Here is a 21779-nt window from a genome sequence, read left to right as displayed (position 1 = left end):
AGAATAGGTCTGAAACCGCCGTTCCTCTTGGGCACCAGGAAGTACGTGGAGTAAAAGTCACTGAGGGCATTGCTTGGATCTACCAAGCGCACAGCGTTCTATTGAAGATTGGATATCTCCTGTTGAAGGAGTATCGCTTTCGCTGGTTCGACTGTGGTGAGGAGCACACCCTTGAAGGGTGGCGGACCTAAGCGGAATTGTAGAATGTATCCGTGTCTCATTGTTGATAGCACCCAGGAGTCCTTGGTGCAGCCTTGCCATGAGTCATTGCCTTTGGTCAATCTGGTTGTGAGGGTGGTTGGTGACAGCCGGGGCCCCTCAGGGGCGGTCTGGTCTCCCTTGTGCCTGGGAGGGGGCAAGTCTTTCTTATGTTCTGGCGTCAGTCTCCAGCTGGAGAACCAATTACCCCTGGCCGGCGGTGCTCCCTTGCCGCCGGCTCTGCCTCCTGCCTGCTTGTCTTTTTTTGAGTGGTGGGTGGCGTTCAGGCCCTGTTGCCCCAGCAGGCTGTGAATGCCACATTGGGCGCTAGACAGGAAGGCGCGAGAACTTCGAAGCAACCTCCGTGGCCTTGTGGGACCTTTCAAGGCTTAGATCAGTGGTTACTCCGAACGTCTGCACCGGTGTAATGGGGGTATCTAGTAGTGCTACCTTCTCAACAACTTAGGCCTGTGTTAGCCAGAGGTGTCTGCACACGGCTACCGGCACCGCAAGAGACCTGCCTGATGCCTGACGTAACTCCCCCATTAGGTCAGTCATCGCTCTTCTTACCGCCAGTAACTCCCCTATGTCCGCCTCCGTTGCCTGCTCCTGCAGCCTCTCAGCCAGCTGTGTCTGGTACAGGACAAGTATAGCCATTGCATTGGCTGCTGTGGCTGTTAGTGCCTCTGACGCATACGCCTTTTTTAGTATGGCGTCAGTTGTTCTGCACGGCCTGGATGGGGAGGTTGGGTTTTTGTCCCCTCTGGTGAAGGTAGATCCCTGCAACAGTACTGTGACCTTGTCCCCGATGGTGGGGAACATGCCTAAGCCCGCTTCTTGGCTCCTGCAGTGTGTAGCAGGCCCTCTGCTGTTGTAGAGGATGAGGGGGCGGAGGCTGGGTTACTCCAGGACGAGCAAACTAGCTCGAGGAAATCCTGGCACAAGGGGAGGGCATGCTGTGGGTACCCTTTTTCTTCTGCACGAAGCGGTTCCTCTTTTCCTCCTTATCTGCCTGCCAGGGAACATCCGTGGCTGCAGCTGAATGCTGCATGAGTGCTCGGAACTCTTCCCTTTGCGACATGCGGCAGGGGCGGTAAGGAGCCCCCTGATGTGGCTGGGTCAGACATGTCTGACCTTGACGCTGTAAAAGACAACTCGCTTGGGCTAGGAGGTCTATGCTTTGGGGATGGGGTGCGAGACTGGGGAAGTTGGGGCTGCCCGGTGGTAAGGAGCAATCTATCCTGAGATTTAAGCAGGGCCTTTACGATTGTTTGCTGAGCCAACTCCCGAAAATGCCTCTCAGCCGAGCTTGGGCGTCTCTGAGATGACTCCGACGGCGAACGTCTGCGTCTGGGCGGGGAAGGAGAGCAGCACCTGCGTGGTGAACACCCCCTCGAGTGACCCAGGTGTGCGAGGGAGCTCCCTGGTCACTATGGCAGGGGGGGTCCTAGAGGACCTCTGCGGAGGACCCTGGATCACAGACCTCATTCTTCCCTGGCTCGGGGGGAAGGAGACTCCATTGGGGATAGGGCTGCTCTCCTGCGCTTAGTTCTATTGGAGAACTTTCTGCATGGAGAACAGTCCAACAGACCCGCCAGTACTTTGGCTGCGTGGTCTGGCCCCAAGCATCTGGCACAGGACAAGTGTTAGTCCTGTCTAGGCAGCTTCGCTGCGCACTGGTGAAAGCCAGCGGAGGACCCAGTTAACTGTACTCACATGGCGTCTTAGGCAGGGCTGCTGAGATTGGTGCCGAGATCGAGTGTGGTGTTGAGTCAATCGGTGCCGATAGTGGCGCGGTCGGTGCCAGGTTCGACTGCTTCGAAGCTATTCACCGGTGCTGTGATTAGCGTCAAGGAGAGCGCTGTCGCTGCTGAATCAGACGGCTTCGAGGTCTGTGCTGATGGTCGGCGCCGGGCTGTAGGTGGCGCAGAAGATGGTTACACCGGTGCCGAGTCAGTCGGGGCCAGGTGGGTGCTGTTTTTCCAAGTCTGAAGGTCGGAGGGAAAACCGCGCTCCATGCCGGGGTGTGCAGCCGATTCAGTCGGTGTGGTCGCTGAGGGCAAGTGCAGCCACGCTAGGCCCAAGCTGCTTTTTAATTATTTTTTTTTTTTTTTTGTGGTTGCTGTGGCATATTAAATCGGCATAGAGGACTGCTCCGCGAGCCTGTGGGGTCTCCTTACAGCACTAGAACAGCTCTCCACACGGTATCTAAAAACTACACGAAGCCTCTTGCAGTGAAAGAGAGTAATGGCCACTTACCAATCTCAAGAAGAGGGGTCGAAACCAGCTGTAGTTAGTAAACTGACGTGATTATATATGCTCAGTAATTGACGGTCAGAGAGGGCTCTTCCCATTCGGTAATGGTTGTCATTCCATTGAGAGGGAACTAGAGAGTACAGACCAGCTTGGATACTCCACATACCAAACCAGTTCTTTTGTAGTTCCTTATGTCGGGGGAGTATTTTTGCTATTTAAGGACATTCAAATAAGCTACCTTTATGTGTTGATGTAGAACTTTAGATGTAAGCAAACAAAGATCCCAAATATGGAAGGATGGACTGGGCACCTGTGTAGTGTTTTCAGTTATACCTGTCTGTCTCCTAGTCAGTGAATCACCCACACCCCTTCCACAGGGTAATTCACTGATAAGTGGGAGCCATGTTCCTTTTTGTCACACCACCCAGTTTAGCTCTTTCAGCCACACGTACCTGCAGTTTAATACATTTACTTTATTTCTATAAACTTAATAGATCATAAACTCAAGATTTTAACTCAGCAAGTATTGTAGGTTGAAATAACATGTCTATTCCTCACTCCTCAGGCCATGGGAAAACCCCTAAAGATGCAGCATCTGTTCGAGCCACCCACCCCATCCCGGCAGCCTGTGGCATCTACTACTTTGAAGTGAAGATAGTCAGTAAAGGAAGAGATGGGTAAGATGCCAACTTAACTGAAACTCTAATGGATGAGTCTGAGCTGGGTCCTTGCACCATTGTGTAAATTATTTCTGAATTGAGGAAGCAGTGTGAATAAACATTTGGTTTACAAGTCGCTGGTTTTCGCTAGGGATTCTGAAGGGAGCATCACATTGGCTCTGGCACTCACCAGGTGCCTAGTGAGCTCAGGCGGACACTTGCAGGGCTGGCCTTTATCCTCCAGAAGCCAGTAGCTCATTGACGATCCGCTCTCATGTTCCAAGGTGTAAAAGAGAAAACTGGCTTGGTCGTGAGATCGGAGGACGCTCTGTTGAGAATCGCAGCGGTGAGGGGAAAAAATTATTGGACATTCCAAATTGGGCACTGTGGCAGGGTGGAAGCCGGAGTAAATAATGTGGGGAGTGTTTTAATTTAAGGGCTGGGGTTAAAATCTCATCTCTGCCAAAACCTTGTGTAGAATGTGGCTGGGGCTTAATTGATTAATTGAGATCAATTAAGCCCTGCCACATACTACAAAAGGAGAACAAAGTCCTTTGTTTGAGAGAGAGTAGGATGAGTATTGGTGAGTGTTTTTATACTTTGTTTATACTGTGTAGTGAAGGCCAACACTCAGGCTAAGCAGTAATATGTATTTTTGTTTGAACTGTTTGTTTGTTTGTTTGTTTTGTGAATAAAAGTGTGAAACAGCACTTAAACCTCACCTTCTGACTGGGTCTGCTTTCCTGCCGCTGACCAACCTTGACTGCAACGCTACCCTGCTACAGGCACTTTAATACAAAAGAAAAAATAACATTTGGGATACAGGGGTGCGTGTAGATCTATTTCCAGGAAATGTGTTATTCCCCTGGTAGGGATGCATATCCCTGGCGATATAGAAAATATTTTTTTGTGAAAGGACACTCCTTAGAAATTTTTTATATTTTCAGAACAGTTTGTAAGGACCTTCTTCAACAAAAAATATTTAGTGTGTTAAAATCTGGGGGTAAGCAGTCTTTCTGTATGTCTATCTGTTTGTATGCATGTCACACTTACGTGTTTTTGAAATATATCTTTCTAATGAAACAGTGTTATAATTTGGGGGTATATAGAGGCTGTCAGTATGTTATATGTTGTGACAGGGTAGCATCACGGCCCAGGCTGGTTACCGACAGGAAAGAGACCCAGAGACAGAAAACTGCACTTTTACGAGCAACGCACACTTCAATTATCAACAACAAACGGGGAAAAAAATAAAACATGCTACGATGGCCAAAGTAAAGGTTCAAACAAAAGAACAAATCACTTGTAGGGTGGGCATTATTACAACTAATATAAATAACAACACAAACATGTACAGTTCATAATCAATACATTTATAGCACAAACAATATTTTAAAATAGCAACTCGCTACCCAAAATAAGTTTAAACTGTTCACAGCACACAGAACAAGTCTTATTAGAAATATATTTTAAAGTGCAGCTCACACATGTATAAATCACAGATTTATTTATGCATTTATTATATAGTGCTTTTATCAAAGTGCTTTATAATGCATACAGCACCTAAATCCTACTATGTTTACATTATTGTATCATTAGGCCTATAGGCTACATTTAGGGTTACCAGATTTCCATTCACTACTGCATTTTCTAAACAGGTGGCAGCACACAAAAGATTGATACTATAGTGTTATTTGTCATGGCACATACATAGAATAGGCCTATTTCATTATGTGTCATTAACTACCTGTTCTAAGTATACTTATATAAGCAGGCTTTGTACTTTTCAACATTTATTTCTGTCCTTTGTACCTGCCTTTAGATCTGTAATTAGCATTATTAAACAATCTCTATTTCTTAATTACATCGTGGATATCTAACAATGATGTATGATGTGAACACATGAAGGGTGCTGTATAAATGTAAGATAGATAAAACGGGCTTCCAGCTTTTGACAGATAATGAAATACTTTTGTTTATGTACAATGACAAATAAGCAGGGTTAGAAGTTAACTTTAAGTCAGTAGTGTGGATTTGCTACCTGCCTGGAAAGTAGGTAGCAAAATTGTCTTATTCGGTAATGGTTTATTTGATCTAATAATTATATATAAAAATAATTTAAAAAAAATAAACACCTACCTACTGTTTTAAATAGACTGAATATCCCAAACTATCACATAGTAGGCCTATATTTAAATCTGAAAGTATTTATAGAAACCACCTTGTGCTCAAGGAACTAATGCAATTTATTTGGAAATAATTGTTGTTTTAGCCCAAGTTCTACAACAATGAAACCATATCTGTCATGTGAGCATTTAATATGCCATCAGCACAGTTAACCAGGTTAATTTGGTACGAAAGGATCCTTTTCTCTGTCATCAGTTGTTGACTGATAAAGAAAATAGACAAAATACAATCTTGAGGTGTATTCATTTATCCATTGTTCGTGCTGATAAAACAAGGAAGCTGTTACATGGATCATGGTAACATTATAGCTAGCTATTTGCTCCTATTTATTTATTTATTTGTAGTTAGAATTTTGATAAAGTAATAATCTGCCTATTATGTGTTCATTTTTAGCATGGGTGAAACCAGGGTTAACATTATAACAAAATAATCTTCATGACAGATTAAATTAGTATTTTATAAACACTTAATAAACTTAATGTCCTGTTAGGTTCTTGCCTGTTGTCTTATAAAATCATAATGTTTTTTAACAGTTATTTAATTTTATTTTTGATCTATAAAATAAACTTCATACCCTGAAATTGTATCCGCGTTATTCTGGTACTCTAGGTATTTGTGCTCCACTGTCCAGTACGATTTGCATTGTGGGCCTCGCGTGTATCTACAGAGGCTGTCAAAAGTAAGTCAAAGTGAAAAATAAAATCTACAAATTGTTCTAAATTAATTACAAATACAAAACAGAAAATAATTGATTGCATAATTATTCACCCCCTTGATTCTATTTGGATAAGTCTCTACCAGCTTTGCACATCTGGACACTGCAATTTTTGCCCATTCTTCTTTGCAAAATTGCTCAAGCTCCGTCAAGTTGGATGGGGACCTTTGGTGAACAGCAATTTTCAACTCTTTCCACGTATTCTCAATTGGAATGCGGTCCAGGCTTTGACTGGGCCACTTGAGGACATTGACCTTTTTGTTTTTAAGCCACTCCAGTGTGGCTTTGGCTGTATGTTTGGGGTCATTGTCCTGCTGGAAGATGAATCTTCTCCCAAGTCCCAGGGCTCTTGCAGACTTCAGCAGGTTTTCCTCTAGGATTTCTCTGTACTTTGCTGTATCCATTTTGTCCTCTATCTTCACAAGCTTTCCAGGCCCTGACGCAGAGAAGCATCCCCATAGCATGATGCTGCCACCACCGTGCTTCACGGTAGGGATGGTGTTCTCAGGATGATGTGTGGTGTTAGGCTTGCGCCAAACATAGCACTTAGCATTGAGGCCAAAAAGCTCTATTTTGGTGTCATCAGACCATAGAATCTTCTTTCACTTGGTCTCAGAGTCTCCCACATGCCTTCTGACAACCTCTAGCCGAGATTTGATTTGAGTTTTTTTCAACAATGGCTTTCTTTTTGGCACTGCCCCATACAGGCCAGTTTTTTTAAGCACCCGGGCTATTGTTGCCGTATGCACAGTGTCTCCTAGCTCAGTCGTGGAAGACTGTAACTCCTTTAAAGTTGCCATAGGCCTCTTGATGGCCTCCCTGACTAGTGCCCTTCTCGTCCGGATGGACGGCATGTTCTAGACAGATTCACAGTTGTGCCATATTCTCTCCATTTCTTAATAATGGACTTTACTGTGCTCTGGGGGATATTCAGTGCCTTGGAAATGTTCTCATATCCTACCCCTGATTGGTGCATTTGAAAAACCTTATTCTGGATTTGAATGTTCCTTCATCTTCATGATGTAGTTTTTGTTATTAAGTGTACTAACCAACTGTGGGTCCTCCCAGAGACCAGTGTATTTAACCTGAAATCATGTAAAACACCTTAAAATTGCACACAGGTGGACTCCATTCAACTAATTATGTGACTTCTAAAGACAATTTGTTGCCCCAGAGCTTATTTAGGTGTGTCATAGCAAAGGGGGTGACCTAATTCAATCACTTATTTTCTGTTTTATTTTGGTAATTCATTTAGAACAATTTTAGATTTTGTTTTTCACTTTGACATTGTGGACTTTTTTGGTGTTGATCAGTGGCAAAAACTCCTAATTTTAAATCCATTTTGATTCCATGTTGTAACACAAAATGTGGAAAAGTCCAAGGAGAGCCACTGTACCTGGGGTGGTACAAACCTCAGTTATCTACAAATCGGGAAGTTCTATTAGCAGTGGTTTTCCGCTTTATGAACGATACTAATAATGTATGTTTTTAAACTAATATCGGTAATTGTGTATATGTTCACTCAGGGTCGGTCATATAAAACTGCAGCGTAAGGTATCCAGAAAAATGCATTGAACTGACAACAGAACTGGCAGAGGGCACAGGTGTCGTTGTCCATCAAATCAACAGTACGACTGTCACTTGAAATCAGGACTTAAAGGATGTGTTGCAGTAAGAATACCTCTGTTAAGAAAGGAGAACAAGACTAAAAGATTAAATATGAACAAAGTTAGTCTAATTGGTCTATGGAACAGTGGTCAAAGGTGCTTTAGACTGTTGATGAATGGACAACGACATCTGTGCCCTCTGCCAGTTCTGTTGTCAATTCACCTGTTGTCTTCTTCCTATTCCTTAAGGATATTGTCTTCAAGTATTGCCCATCCTTGTTAAACAGCTTTTTGGGTCTTCCAGTCCTGAGTTTGTCAATTACAGATGATGTTTCTTTGTACTTGTTCAATGCTTCGGATACCACATTTGGAAAATCAAGTGATGCAAGCTATTTCGCTCAATGTTTTTCCTTCTTTATGCAAGTCAAGGTTGTTATAATAGTAGAAAACATTAGTGGAGGCTTTGAGTAAATTGTTGATGCTCATAATGCATTAGAGTAGAAAAATGCAACATGTCTAAGACTTTTGCACCGCAGTGTATACACACACCGTGGTGTGCAATTTCTTTAAAAAACTTGTCCGAGACAAATTGCTAGAAAAATCTACTTGTCCTTAAAAATACTTGCCCCCTCCCCATCTCACAACACACACATGCAAAAAAAGTAGAATATAACTTGTAGGATTTTGGTTTTATTTAGCAGTGAACACAATCAATGAATTAGTGATTAAAAGGGGTGGATATAGCCTTGTAGCTTGACGGGTTTACTAAATTCTTCAAGATAAGAAGGTTCCCTGTGACCTCACCTCACCTCAACAAATGTGTGTATAACATGCTTTAGGGAACTGTTTCTTTCAATGCACTCGGTAAAACACTTGCTAGTAAATTTAAGTAACATTCTATGAGTACAACAACTATAGTAAGCAATAATTGGGAGTTATTCAAATATGAAAATAGCTTCTGCCTATTTTTTTCCACTCTAGAAGCAGAATCTAACTCCTGATGTACAGGTGTTTTAGTTTGTTGCATCACAGATATGAAATCATTGCCAGCTATTACTGCTGCTTTGTGGAATTTTTCTTGACTTTCTTTTAGTTTTGTAACTGCTGAACCCCAGATGTCTAAAGGATGTGTACAACATCTCTCTCTCTCAGATTTTTATTTTTTTTTTTACACCAAAATGCATGCGCTATTTACAGTAGGCTCCATCAAATTCTGCAAAGACAAAATGTTTTTTCTTTTGTTTATTTTTATTATATACTTATTTTACTTAATACTACTATACTTATAAGCATTTCATTTATATCATTATAAACATATTTGTCAATCTTAATGTTTTAATAGTTTCACAAATCAATGGATTGTGCATGTCCAATCAATAACCACTATAATAATAATACAAAAAATGTAAATATGGTAAAAATATGGTTCTGATGGTCTAAGAATTCCAAATGTGGTATACCACATGTCCTTCAATACCAGAATAGCGTCCCACATCTGCAGTAATTAGATTTTAATGATAAATGTACTGAAGTGTATCATTTTTTATCCTAGGTGTTACAAAGCAAAATGATGTACGTTAAATCACTGGACAGCTTGTGTCCAACCTTTTGGAGTATATTGGTCAATAAAAATTACTTTGTTCACACTAAAGTCAAAATGTCTTGCTTTGTTTTCACCCCCAGGGTATGGTACTTTGAGTTAAAAATGTTACTGAGTGAAGTAATTTGATTCACAGTCTTTGTGGTAATGATTTTAATGTAGGTTGTACATCTGTTTAATAGATTCAACACTTGTGTACTGAAAACAAACATCAAATAATGTTGTGATTACTGTTGGTTGCAGTCTGCAGAAAATATACCACATACTGTAAATTATGACTAAATATATTTTTTTTGTTTGTTTTTTTTACAGGTATATGGGGATAGGTCTTTCTGCTCAGGGTGTCAACATGAATAGACTACCAGGTACACATTTCAGCCAATATTTTTTGACATGACACATGTAGCACCCATTCTTTTCATCATAACCAGAAGGCATCAAATACAATTTTTAGAACAGTCTCTTCCTATTTCTGGTCTTATGTAATGGCTTTAACAAATCCAGTTGTTGAAATTGTTATTATACATTGTGAATGATAATTTCCCTATAAACTTCAGTGTTTTACGTTCTCATTATACACAGTGGTGAGACTTCTGCCGAGCGTTGTGTGGGAAACATGTTTTGTAAAGCTGTACAGCCAAGGCAACTTTAAATTTAGTTATTCAATCTATATTAGTTATTAATTACTGTTTTAGTAATTGTAAATACAAAACGTGGGCATGTAATTCAGCATAAAATGTTCAATATGTACAGATTAGGGCTGCTCCGATTAATAGAGTAATCAGACTGATTTAGTCAACTACAGTTTATCCCAGATTATTATTATTTTTTTTATTTATTTGTGCATTTCTATTTTTGTATATAAAATAAAATCAACCAAAAGAACATCTGCAGCACAGACAATGGAGTTCAATCATAAGTGAGTGGAGGCGAGACATAAACAGTTGAAGGTTTTTAGTAAGTTTAACCAATGGGAGAGTCAAAGATCTGCCCCTTGTGTCCAATCATGAGTGAGCAGAGGTGGGACATAATTGGGAGTTTAACTAATGAGAAAATGTAAAAAACCTGCCCTGGTTTAATAGCTATCCAATCATTAGTGAGCAGAGGCGAGACTTAAATATGTTAGGATAGGGTGTAAGCATAACTAAATTTCACGCGATATTGCTATGGACAGTTATGGAGAATTATATATACTTTGAGGTAATATTTTAAATTGTTTTTTACAAATTAAAAAAAAAAAATCATAAAACAGAGATATTTGTAGTCGATTTGGTTATAAATCAAGTTTCAAAAACTTTCTCAGAAAAAATGGAGGTGTACACCAGAAATATCTGAAGGCACCAATTCATCAAATAGAGGTAATTTATGTGGAATTACTTTCTCTGATTTTTGACTACGACAGCTTTTTAAGCAGTCACTTGTCAATAGTTTTTTTTAAATTACAGAAATGACTTGATTACTGTATATACCATGGTTTTAAAGCACATCATTACCGGAGAGAATACTAAATTGCTTTACATAACCAAGAATGCTTGCCAACACAAAAGAAAAAATATTTTTTTTACATGTTGATGAGTTGACAGATCTATCCGGTGGGGAACATCTTCACATTACACACCCATCAAACAATTTGTTTTTAAAAGAAAACCAGACACAGTACTGTGAACGTGTGGGTGGCAGAGCGTAGGTGAAAGGGTAATGCAGGTGCTCCAGACAAACGACAAACACAAAGTTCTCAGTTCAAGAACCGATTATGGCATCACTTCCCCCTAAAATACCCTCAGCCCTGCCTCCTCTGATAGCTGTCACTTCTCCTACAATTCATGACTGAAACTTCGCTCACTGTGCTTGGACAATAACTCCTGGTACCATGACACCACCCTCACCCTGAATGGCCGGCTTCTGACTGCACCTGGAATGAACTGCCCAACCATTCAGTACGAGGCGCACAGTTACTGTTGTACAGTGCTCTCACCGGTCAAGAGGGAGATTTGTTGATTTCGGATTCATTCGCTCTCTGACACAAGTACTCGCCATATTCTTTCTGATCATACTTCCTGAATGTTGTGGCTACCACTGATATTGTTACAGTTTGTACAGGCTCTACGAGCTGCTTTAAAATGTCTTCAGATTTCGGGTCTTTCAAAGGTAAATACCCATACACTAATGTTAACATTTCTATTTCAGGGAACCAGGGTTATGATAGTAACCTAACGTTATCTGTCAGTCTGCATAATTGTATCTAAATATTAGGTAAAGTTAACAAATAATTATTTGAAGATTTTCTCAAGCACCTTAATTTACATAGCTACATTCCTATTAATTAGGGCCTGTTTTAGAATTTTTTTTTTTCAATGTTTAACTATTAAATATTTTCCTAGATGCATTGAGATTTTCCCCAGTGCAATGCCAGTGATGCCTCCATAATGTCAAACATTTGGTTTTTATTTTTACAAGTCCTGCTATTGACATTTGCATTGCAAAGCAAAATCTCCTCTGCACAATACAGACTTTTTTTTTCTTTCTGACTAACTCGCCTACAGTTTCACTTCGCTACAGAGCCTCTCTGCAGCTTCAGTTTTGTGTGTACTGTATAAACAGCAGCATCAACAAAATGAGAGTGAACCTGTATTGTATGATGAAGAAATCAAACAATCTAACCATATTTTCTATTCAAATTAAATATAATTTTGAATCGCTGATCCTGGGGTCTGTAATGCTTGCTCACAATGCCACATTTCACTTTAAACATACATTTCTATATGTCTGTCTCACAGTAAGCATTGGTCGAACACAACCTCTGGAAACATGACAAACACTCTGCCTGTTTCCATCCATAACTGCATCTCGGGTATCACAGAGAGATAGTCCTGTTATGTTTTTGATCTTGTCCACGGTCTGCCTCTCCTCCTCCTGCCTTCACTGATTCCTAGCATGATTGTGCTACAGTTTGTTCCATTTATCAAAGTGTTTGTTCTTTTGTCAGTCTCCAACAGCACGTCTGAAATGCATTTGAATTCAAATTTAAACAACGTAAAAAAAAAAAATCATATTATTCTCGTTTTGTGTTTTCTGCCTTAGTCCTTTTAGAAGGATACGTTTAGTTTGCGCTCCATGGGATGTTAGGCAGTATAGACATGGCTCTCAGAAAGCAGAGGCTTTTGAGTGACTAGGAAAATGTCATCACCCTTGTGACAAGGTGGCTGAGTTGGAGCAGGTGCAGGAGTGATGCAGTGCATGAAAGAAGCAGACAGAGATAATTGTAATCCGGTTTGAAAATGTTTAGATTTTTGTGAGATTCCAGGTCTGGCGACCAAACAATAATTCCCCAGCAGTACACATCACTGTGTACAGCACCAGGTATATAACACAAGAACAGACAGTCCCTAATAAAACGATATCCGTCCCACAATAATACAAACACGGTCACCAGTCCTGGGTGCGTGCAGTAGTGCTTGTGGTGGGTGATACAAGTTTATATTTGTGACAGAGGTACAGTGTTGTCCAGTTTAGTGCTGGCCCCTACTAGTTGTCTAGTAACATACAAGACAAGACTAGACAATTACAAATAAACAAAACACAGCACTCACGATAGTTTCTGGTTAATTTCTTTCAGTCTTTCTCGGTTCTATCCACAACAGACCAATGCGAAGGAATAGATTACGATTCTCCATCCCCTTTTATGCTGTTATACATGACCCCTTGGTAAACGAGTGCAACCGCCAATCCAGTCTGCGGCTGCCACGTCGTTTCCCTTCTCGGTCAATGCGTTATTGCAACGGAGTCTCGCCCCCTTCCTTGCTGGCCGACTTCCCTTGAACATTGGGAAAGAACTGTCAGGGCAGCCCATCTTAGGAACTCTGTTCTCGCTGCTTAGCGCCCTCGCAGGTCGGGAGGGTGATTTACAATCAAGAATCATTGTATTTCTGTCACAACCCCCCAATAAAGTCACGCGAATGTTCTACTTAGTAATAATACATGTTTTTATATAAAATACAGACGTATATACTTTACAGTTTTTTAAGTTGTTTTCCAGTGTTACTCTCAACACTTTCTTAAATTGTAAAAAATAAACCCTGCTACTTCTGTAATTGTCTTGTCACCATGTATTGTTTATAACAAATAATATACACCAAAACTGTACATATTTTTTTACATATGTATGTACTTTTTTTATAAGTATATCAGAGAAATGTGGTGTTTATATCGTTGATGGTTAATGTGTCATGTCAGAAACATGCACTAATAAATTATTGTTCCTTTTTAAGGCTGGGACAAGCAGTCCTATGGTTACCATGGAGACGATGGCCATTCTTTCTGTTCATCAGGCACTGGCCAGCCGTACGGTCCAACTTTTACAACTGGCGATGTCATAGGCTGCTGTGTGAACCTTATTAACAACACTTGCTTCTATACAAAAAATGGGCACAGTTTAGGTAGGTCTTTCAACAAAGTGAAAACGGGAGTGGGGAATTTAAAGAAAGAGGGTGTACAAACATCAGAGGATTAAAAGTATTGTGATGTTTCTTGTATTTTTTATTGTATTTTGTATTGACTTTTAATTGTGTTAACATGCCTAAAATTTAGCGTAATGTAGTGAAAGGACATTTTAGGATTACATGTAGTCAGCACTCCAAGTAAGGTTGTAGGCAATTGAGTAATTTACTCTCCAATTTAGACACTATGGGGTAGATGTACTAAAGTGTTGCACCTGTCGCAACAGTTGCAAACGAGTTGTCTGTCTAGGGTGAAATTTACTAAAGCGACTTTTTAGGGAATGCTTTGCGGCAGCAGTTTTTCTTTGCGTTTTAACCTTAGATGAATATGTACTATAAAATTACAGTAATTAAAATAAAAAAAAACTAAAATCATTTAGTTTCAATTTAAAATAATGTTATTTGCAGCATGATTTATTTTGTGTTACCAGTAGGACAAAGTAAAAAGTGTGCTAGGTATTTATCTGATTTTACAACTGTACTGTATAGGTCTATTGTACAAATGTACATTTTTACATAATGTAATGTGTAGCGTACCCAAAACACATTAGTGGTATTTCAGTGCAATGATTTATGTTTATAAATGTATGTGTGTGCGATTTTATTTTATTGTTTTTAAACTTGACACCTCCTTATGTTGGACAAACACTAAAGAATCTAATGGGATTAAGCTGCCTTTCAACAGAATGCATTGTGTAGATGACGTTTACATTTAAAAATGTTTGCACTGCGACTAGCCCATCTTAGTACATCTACCCCTATGTGAGTAAAATGTAACATTACCTTGAAGTCATGAGTACTTTCAATTAGTACTGTATATTGGCTTTCCTTATTTTCCACCTGAAAAAAAAAATCAACAATGTCTCTTTGACAGCTATTTAGTCCTGCCTTAATATTAATAATACTGTAGTCCAGGAAGTTGCTACTCTCGATGTAGTTTGCCACTGCGCTCACCAAGTCTTCTCCCACTAATAATAGGATATTACAGTTTTTATAGTTGTTTTCTGTAAATCTCCCTTTCCAGTCAACAGGTACACTCCCTAAAATTTAAAAACGAAACAAGAAAATGTCTTTTTTTATTATTATTTTAAACTCTAACCGATATTGCACTATGATCCATTTTCTAGCTAACTCATGCAGTATAGTCACAATTGACCATTTAAGATGTTGAGAACCAACGAGGTACAAGAATATGAAACTCAAGCTGTGCAGCAAAATTGCTATGCATATTCTTTACACATTTAATTTATATATCATACCTAATTCATTTTTTAAATGCATCAATCACCTAGTATACACACACACACACACACACACACACACACACACACACACACACACACATAACAAACAAAGTGAAATTCAAATGATTTTAAGTCAAAAGGATAAAAAAAAAAGGCAAGACAATAATCGCAGATAAAGTTAGGGGTTTAAGTTCTATATTAAATCACGCTGTCAGATTTCTTATGGATTTTTACTCTATAACAATAAGGGCAACCAAAGAAATGTTTTATGTTATTAACATGTTTTATTCTATTTAATAATACCTAGCAACTTAAAACATCTTAAAGGGAGTTACTCAGAAAATCAATGTATCATCACACACTTAGGGCCTACTAATTTGTGTATACTTAATTTCATAATAAGGTAAGCACTTTTTATTAGCACAACAATTATTACCTTGCAGCATAGTTTATAAATTCAAAGGTCTTTATTCAAAAGATAATGTCTTCTAAAAGAAAAGTTAGTTAAGTACTTGTTTGTGGTATGTACGAGAAGCTCAAACTGCCTCCTACCAAATACTGTTTTACTTGAGTTGCTTTTTTTTTTTTTTTTTTTTTTTTAAGTATATAATCTTTAATATTAATATTTTTATAGACTTGTATGTTCAGCTACAGTGTTGTAAATGCTTTTTGTAATTCATATTGTCTAAATGATTCAGTACTATATTAAAACATATCATATAATTTATCTAAATGGGTTTTCAAATTATATAATTAAGACAAAGAATGATAAAACAAGTCATTACCTGTGGAACAATAGATACTTGTACTAAAAAAAAGCCTTTTTATGTATTTATTTTTATTTCTTACAGGTATTGCTTTTACAGATTTACCAGTAAGTGCATCTACATAATTACATTTTGTTTTAGGGTGCTTGTTAAACAATAATAGTGTTAGCCTATGTGCATACTAGCATGATTTATTTTACCAACATTGTAGCTGTTTCTGATATAACAGAATAATGGACTATGTATTAATTGTCGAATAAGCAGAATCCTTTTGGGCATAATAAGAGTTACTAACGTAAGAAGATTGTTATGAATTTGATGATGTGCATTGCTAGCACTACAGAACTACATAGACTTGCCCAAAATTGATTGCAAGTAGAATTTTAAAATCCTCAAGTTTACAGTCATATGATCCACTAGACCTGTATATGCTGTGTTTCAATTTCAATGTATTTGCTGACTCTTTCTTGGAAGATGAAGACAGCGACAGTTCAATACCAGAACCACTTACAAAAAAAAAAAAAAAAAGAAAAAAAAATGGAAATAATGAGTACAAGACACTTCTCCCTCAGTGCCACTGATATTGACACAGTAGAAGCCAACAAGAAAGAACTAAATACCAAAAAGTTAACTGTTTGGGCTGCCTCAGTTTTTAATAATTGGGCAACACAAAAAATGTTCTCATTGACTTGAAAGCAGTTGTACAATACTCAATCAGCAGCTACATAAGTGTCCTCATGCTTCGCCCCTGTCATGTATTATTGGTTGCACAGAGGGTGCTTGTGCAACTGGCTCATCCCTCAGCACAATGGCTGCATTGACTGATGTGTCCCTCAAGACAGTCTCACTGGCGTTTCTGGAATGGCATTGTTTTTAGAAACCACCACCAGACAGCACAACTCCGGGCAAAGTATTTGTACTACAGTGGCCTAAATCGCAGAAATGATCAATATCCAAACACTGCTCCATGGATTACATTAGCCTACCCTTTATTAAGTCCCTTCTCTACTTTCTGGGCCAGTTAGTGTAGAGTAAGAAGCAACATTATTGTTTTTTTTTTGTTTTGTTTTTTTTGTTTTTTGTTTTGTTTTTTGTTTTATTTTTGCATTTTGGAGAAAGTCTGTCCCTCAGCGTTTTGAATTGTAAACTCTTTCAGTTTTATGAACTTTGAGGATCTCTCTGATAACTGAGGCGGAGTGCATCCTTGATATTTCCTACATTACTGATGACTTTAATCTCTGTCTCCTCTTGCGGTCTGCCAAACACATCAAGCAGTGTCTGATTTGGAGTTGTTTGTTTTAGTCGGTGTGACTAGTTACTGTTTATTTATGAGAGAAAATATTTTCTGCATCCTGGACAGGTTGGTTTCATTATAAACACATACTTGCTATCTATGACTGCATAATGATCCATTTATTCTTCCCTGAATAAATGTTGAATATACTCACTTGGTACACTGTATACTAACAGGTTTGAATAAGGTTTTAGTTCCCATGATAGCACATGTTTCCCAGCAGGGAAGGAGTAATATAACCCTTGATCATTACAAGAGTGAATGGTTTTGTATAAACCTCTTGTTTTAATATTGTGTCCTTGTATAGCCCAATTTATACCCAACAGTGGGCCTTCAGACACCTGGAGAGGTAGTGGATGCCAATTTTGGCCAGCACCCATTTCTGTTTGATATCGAAGACTACAGGCGTGAGTGGCAGTCAAAAATCCAGACCCAGATTGATGGATTCCCCACAGGAGACCGTGAAGGCGAGTGGCAGATGATGATTCAGAAGTAAGTCAAAGCAGTTTTATTGTATATTTATAATATGATGTAAAATATGAAAGGGTAGTATGAGAGGATATGAACTCCCTTACGTGCCTGATTCCAATCAATGTTGCAGTCCACACACTTTGTAATATTGTCTTCATATTTTGTGCACAGCTGTATTCTGTTTTTTTTCAATTTAAGTTCCTTTACCTGTGACCAGTCCAGTGACTGTTTCTATGGTCATATCAGTGGAGCACTTTTCATGCAGTTTAGAAACTCCAAAATCAATCTGCATGGTTGTGAGAATGTAGCACGCATATTCCACGCAATAGGAAGTGCGCTGCCAAAACATGGAACAGCTAAAAAGGCTGGGTGAATCACCTTCTCATGCTAAAAAGCCACACAAACTGAGCAAAAACTGCAGTGAAGATCCTGTTTGTGACATAACCTCAACTTTCTACTGTAACTGAAGGCTGTACCAAGCAATTCTTTATTAACAACTGAGATCTACTGGAAGCAGCCCTGGCAAGCTTCTTTGACCAAATAGGAAAAAAAAAAATCAGCAGACAGTACAGGGGTGCAGAGAGCTCGTCATTCAGCTTTTTTTTTTTTTTTTTGTGACATTCAACGTTTCAAGTTATTGCCATTTGACGTTAAAATAATGGTGCTTTATAAGTTCAGTTGTTTTATAAGCAAGGTTATAGAAAAATACTGAAGCTATTACACATTTAAAAAGTTTAGCCCTTTGCAATGAATATATACATAAATAAATAAATAACAAAGCACTTTGCAAAGCGCAGAATTAGTTTTGTCAACTTGTTATCTTTTGTGTTTGGTCATCACATAGCTGATTGCCTCGACTTGTCTGTTCCGCAGCAATAATCTGCAATTCATTGTACACTAGCCGTAAGCAGCATCAGAAAAAAGGTGCCAGGCTTTATTGACCGCCTATACCAGCATTTCTCAAATTGGCGGTCCTGACCCAAAAGGGGGTCGCAAGGCTATTGTAGGGGTGGTTTCTTTCCTAGTGTAGCTGGTCAATGTCCCTCCTTCCTGACTCGTATCTAGCAGTGATTTGTTCTGAATACTTTAAACCCACCCCAACTACTGAGTGGCAACAAATTCTACATTTCTATTGGAGACTGCTTGTGAGATTTAAAACGAGATTACATTACAGTAGGCTTGTTAGCTTGATTTAAAGTTATATATTAGTTAGACAGTGATAATTTAAAAGACAATTGCAAATTGTGGTGAAGTGTAACAAAATGTCTAGACACAAAAATCCGAGAAGAATGTGCCCATGACCATAAGGATTTTTGTTGTGGAAGACAGCAAAGGAAAAAAGGTGTGCAAGTACTGTTGAGTTACTACTATTGTGACAGAAAAAAATGGGCAAGTATTTTGAAACGTAACCAAAAACATTAATTTTATACAGTATGTACAAAGCGAAAGTCCCGAAAAAAGGATTTACATAAAACTCGAAAATAGTTCAAAATAAGCACCGAGAAATAAAAAAAAAACAAAAAAAAAACACGGAAGCACTACTTAAGATCTAGCATTACATTACAGCGCATATACACTTAATCCTTAATCAAAGGGGGCCCAGCAAAAAAAAAAGTTTGAGAACCACTGACCTGTACAGATGAAGTAAAATCTCTTAAGAAGAGATTTTAAGAATGTGGGGATGCGTTGTCTTTTGTTTAGTTTTTTAGTAACGTTCTTGAAAATCAGTGGGATTTTACAGGAGTGAAATCCATTACCACTAATGACAATGGTGCAAAATAACTTAATATTTTTTTTTTTTTAAATGGTATTTATTTATTTTGTTTAAGAGAAGCGCTATTTGGCCACTGTGAAGTCATCGATGCAGCGCCACTTGGGTTTGTCAAATGATTCACTCCGGTCTTATAGTGGTTGAATTCTGATATCCATATAAGTAAACAAAGCAAAATCTGAATTTTTTGAGCTTCATTTGTTTTCGTTCAGTTCCACTGTGCATTGTTCCTTAATTGTTTATTACTCACTTGACAGTATTGATGTTAATTGTTGTGCATTTGAATAAATGACTTACCGAATTCAATCAAAATATATGTTCCAAAAATACCAAAATCTAAGTATAACTTTCCTGTTAAATAAATGCCAATAGTAGATATTTTTCATTTAAAACATAGACTAGTCTTATACAGGTGTCCTCTGTGAGATTGAACCCTTTTTTACTTTATGAAAACATGATGGGATGGCCAGTGAGAAACAACATTTGTCAGTCCTATCTTGGAAGGAACACGGTTACTGGGTAGTTGAAGCCCAGAGGGTGGGTTGAACTAGCGTAGGTGGAAATAACGAAATTCAGTTATCATTTTATGTAGTGAAAACATTTAAATATATTTCATAAATAACATGTTTCTTATTTTAAGTAGGAAACTGCTCTGTTGTACACAGCGTTCCTCTAAGCTTTTTAGATACTGAGAAACTTGCCGTTTTGACGAGAGGGTAAATTATTAGTGAGAAACCTTCGGCCACACATTAACCCTTTTTAATGTTTTTGTTGCATTATACAATTTTGAAACGGTATTCCAACACAAGCATCTCAACAACTTTACAATTTCCTAAATTTAAAGCAGACATTTATTGTAGCTCTGTCTCTGATTTTGAATCATCCTTTGATCCTATGCAGCCCTGTCGGTTGTTATCATAGATATAGACTGCATGCTTAACTGGTGGTCTGCATAAAATTGCTTTATACTACTGCATAAAACACTGGCATCTGCACTGCCTTCAATTGAAACAAGCACACGCCTTAATGGGCGGGATTCCTTGCTGAAAGGATTTTAAAAAGTCCCGGATGCTAGGCGGTTATCTTTTTTTATTATTAAAAACTTGGGTGGGGGGTGGCTTTTTCAGTCTGGTGAAGCGTACAAAGAAAAGAACACCATACCTACTGTGGAGGTGGTGGTAATACCCTTCTATGGGGCTGTTTTTCCTCTAATGGCACAGGACATATAATGAAATATTAAGTGTTTATAGACAAGTGTATACAGTTAAGCATAGATAATTATGAAAAACCTGGTTTCAAGCAGGTGTACTCAAACTTTTCACTGGTGCTGTAATATAGTAGTAGTTGTAGTGAATTGCATTCAAAAATTTAATTTTTAAATGAAAATGTAAATCTTGTCAATTTCAATGAAATGGTCACCCAAAGCAAGGGGATTTCAGTCTGAAGCCCAAGTCAGTTAAAAGTCTGAAATCTGTATAACACGGAGTTACAACACTGGCCTAAGTATAAAAGTGTCTTTGTTAGATGTTCTCTGAGTTAACTAGCATGTTACCTAATTAACCTTTTGTCACTAATTATTGTTAACAGGTGAGGGTCCATGATTACTATAACTATAGGTAGCATAGGCACAAGTTTGTCATTCCTGAATATAAGGGAGCAGAAAATGTCAAAACATGCTCAGTTAAGCAAAGAAATTACTGTAATTTAAGAAATGAAGGTCAATCTTTAAGACAAATCACAAAAACTTTGCAAGTGTCTGTAACTGCTGTGGCAAAGACCATCAAACGATTTGAAGAAACTGGCATTCATGAGGACCGAACAAGGTCAGGCAGGTCAAAGGTGACCTCAGAATCGGAGAACAAGTTCATTCGAGTCAGAAGTCTGCAAAATCGCAGATTTAACTGCCCCTGAAATACAAGCTCAGCTAAGTGCTACTAGAAATACAGATGTTTCAACATCAACTGTTCAGAGGAGATTGCGTGAAGCTGGCCTAACTGGAAGAATTGCTGCAAAGAAACCATTGTTAAGAGTGCAGAATAAGAGGAAGAGACTTGCCTGGGCCAAAAAACACAGAAACTGAACATTTGAGGAGTGGAAGTCGGTCTTATGGACCGATGAGTCAAAATTTGAATTATTTGGGTCCAACCACCGAGTATTTGTAAGACGCAGAGAGGGTGAGTGCATGTGTGGTTCCCACTGTCAAGCATGGAGGAGGCAGTGTCATGGTCTGGGGTTGCTTCGGTGTTGGCAGAGTTGGTGATCTTTACCAAGTCCATGGCAAGCCCAACCAGCATGGCTTCGTACACTCATGAAACCTCCATTTGAACCCGTGCATTCAGCTGAGCTGAAATTGCTGCCGTTTTAAGCAACTTTCTTGCTTGCTATCACCTCCACAAAGCGAGTGAGTGTGATGCAGGCATTCTTTATTGCGAAAGCCTCCTTCTTTATTTATTTTTTTTTTTTACTAGACAAAGGTCACGCTTTGTACCAATCCTGCCCTCTTGCCGAAGACTA

At 38.8% G+C, this 21779-nt stretch overlaps 1 protein-coding gene across 2 annotated transcripts in view; it reads left to right on the top strand.

The window, feature by feature from the left end:
• The window catches only part of LOC121314596 (ran-binding protein 9-like), a 57918-nt gene that overhangs the window by 25603 nt on the left and 10536 nt on the right, over positions 1 to 21779 (top strand). For both annotated transcript variants that reach the window (XM_041248028.1, XM_041248027.1), the window contains exons 2-6: positions 3020 to 3131; positions 9535 to 9587; positions 13491 to 13658; positions 15814 to 15836; positions 17331 to 17515. In XM_041248028.1, coding sequence (XP_041103962.1) covers positions 3020 to 3131; positions 9535 to 9587; positions 13491 to 13658; positions 15814 to 15836; positions 17331 to 17515 — 541 coding nt within the window. The remainder of the gene's footprint in view (positions 1 to 3019; positions 3132 to 9534; positions 9588 to 13490; positions 13659 to 15813; positions 15837 to 17330; positions 17516 to 21779) is intronic.

This window comes from Polyodon spathula, chromosome 4 (assembly GCF_017654505.1).
Source record: "Polyodon spathula isolate WHYD16114869_AA chromosome 4, ASM1765450v1, whole genome shotgun sequence".
NCBI lineage: Eukaryota > Metazoa > Chordata > Actinopteri > Acipenseriformes > Polyodontidae > Polyodon > Polyodon spathula.
The sequence above is the reverse complement of the archived record's forward strand: the minus strand, read 5'-3'. Positions and strand labels throughout refer to the sequence as shown.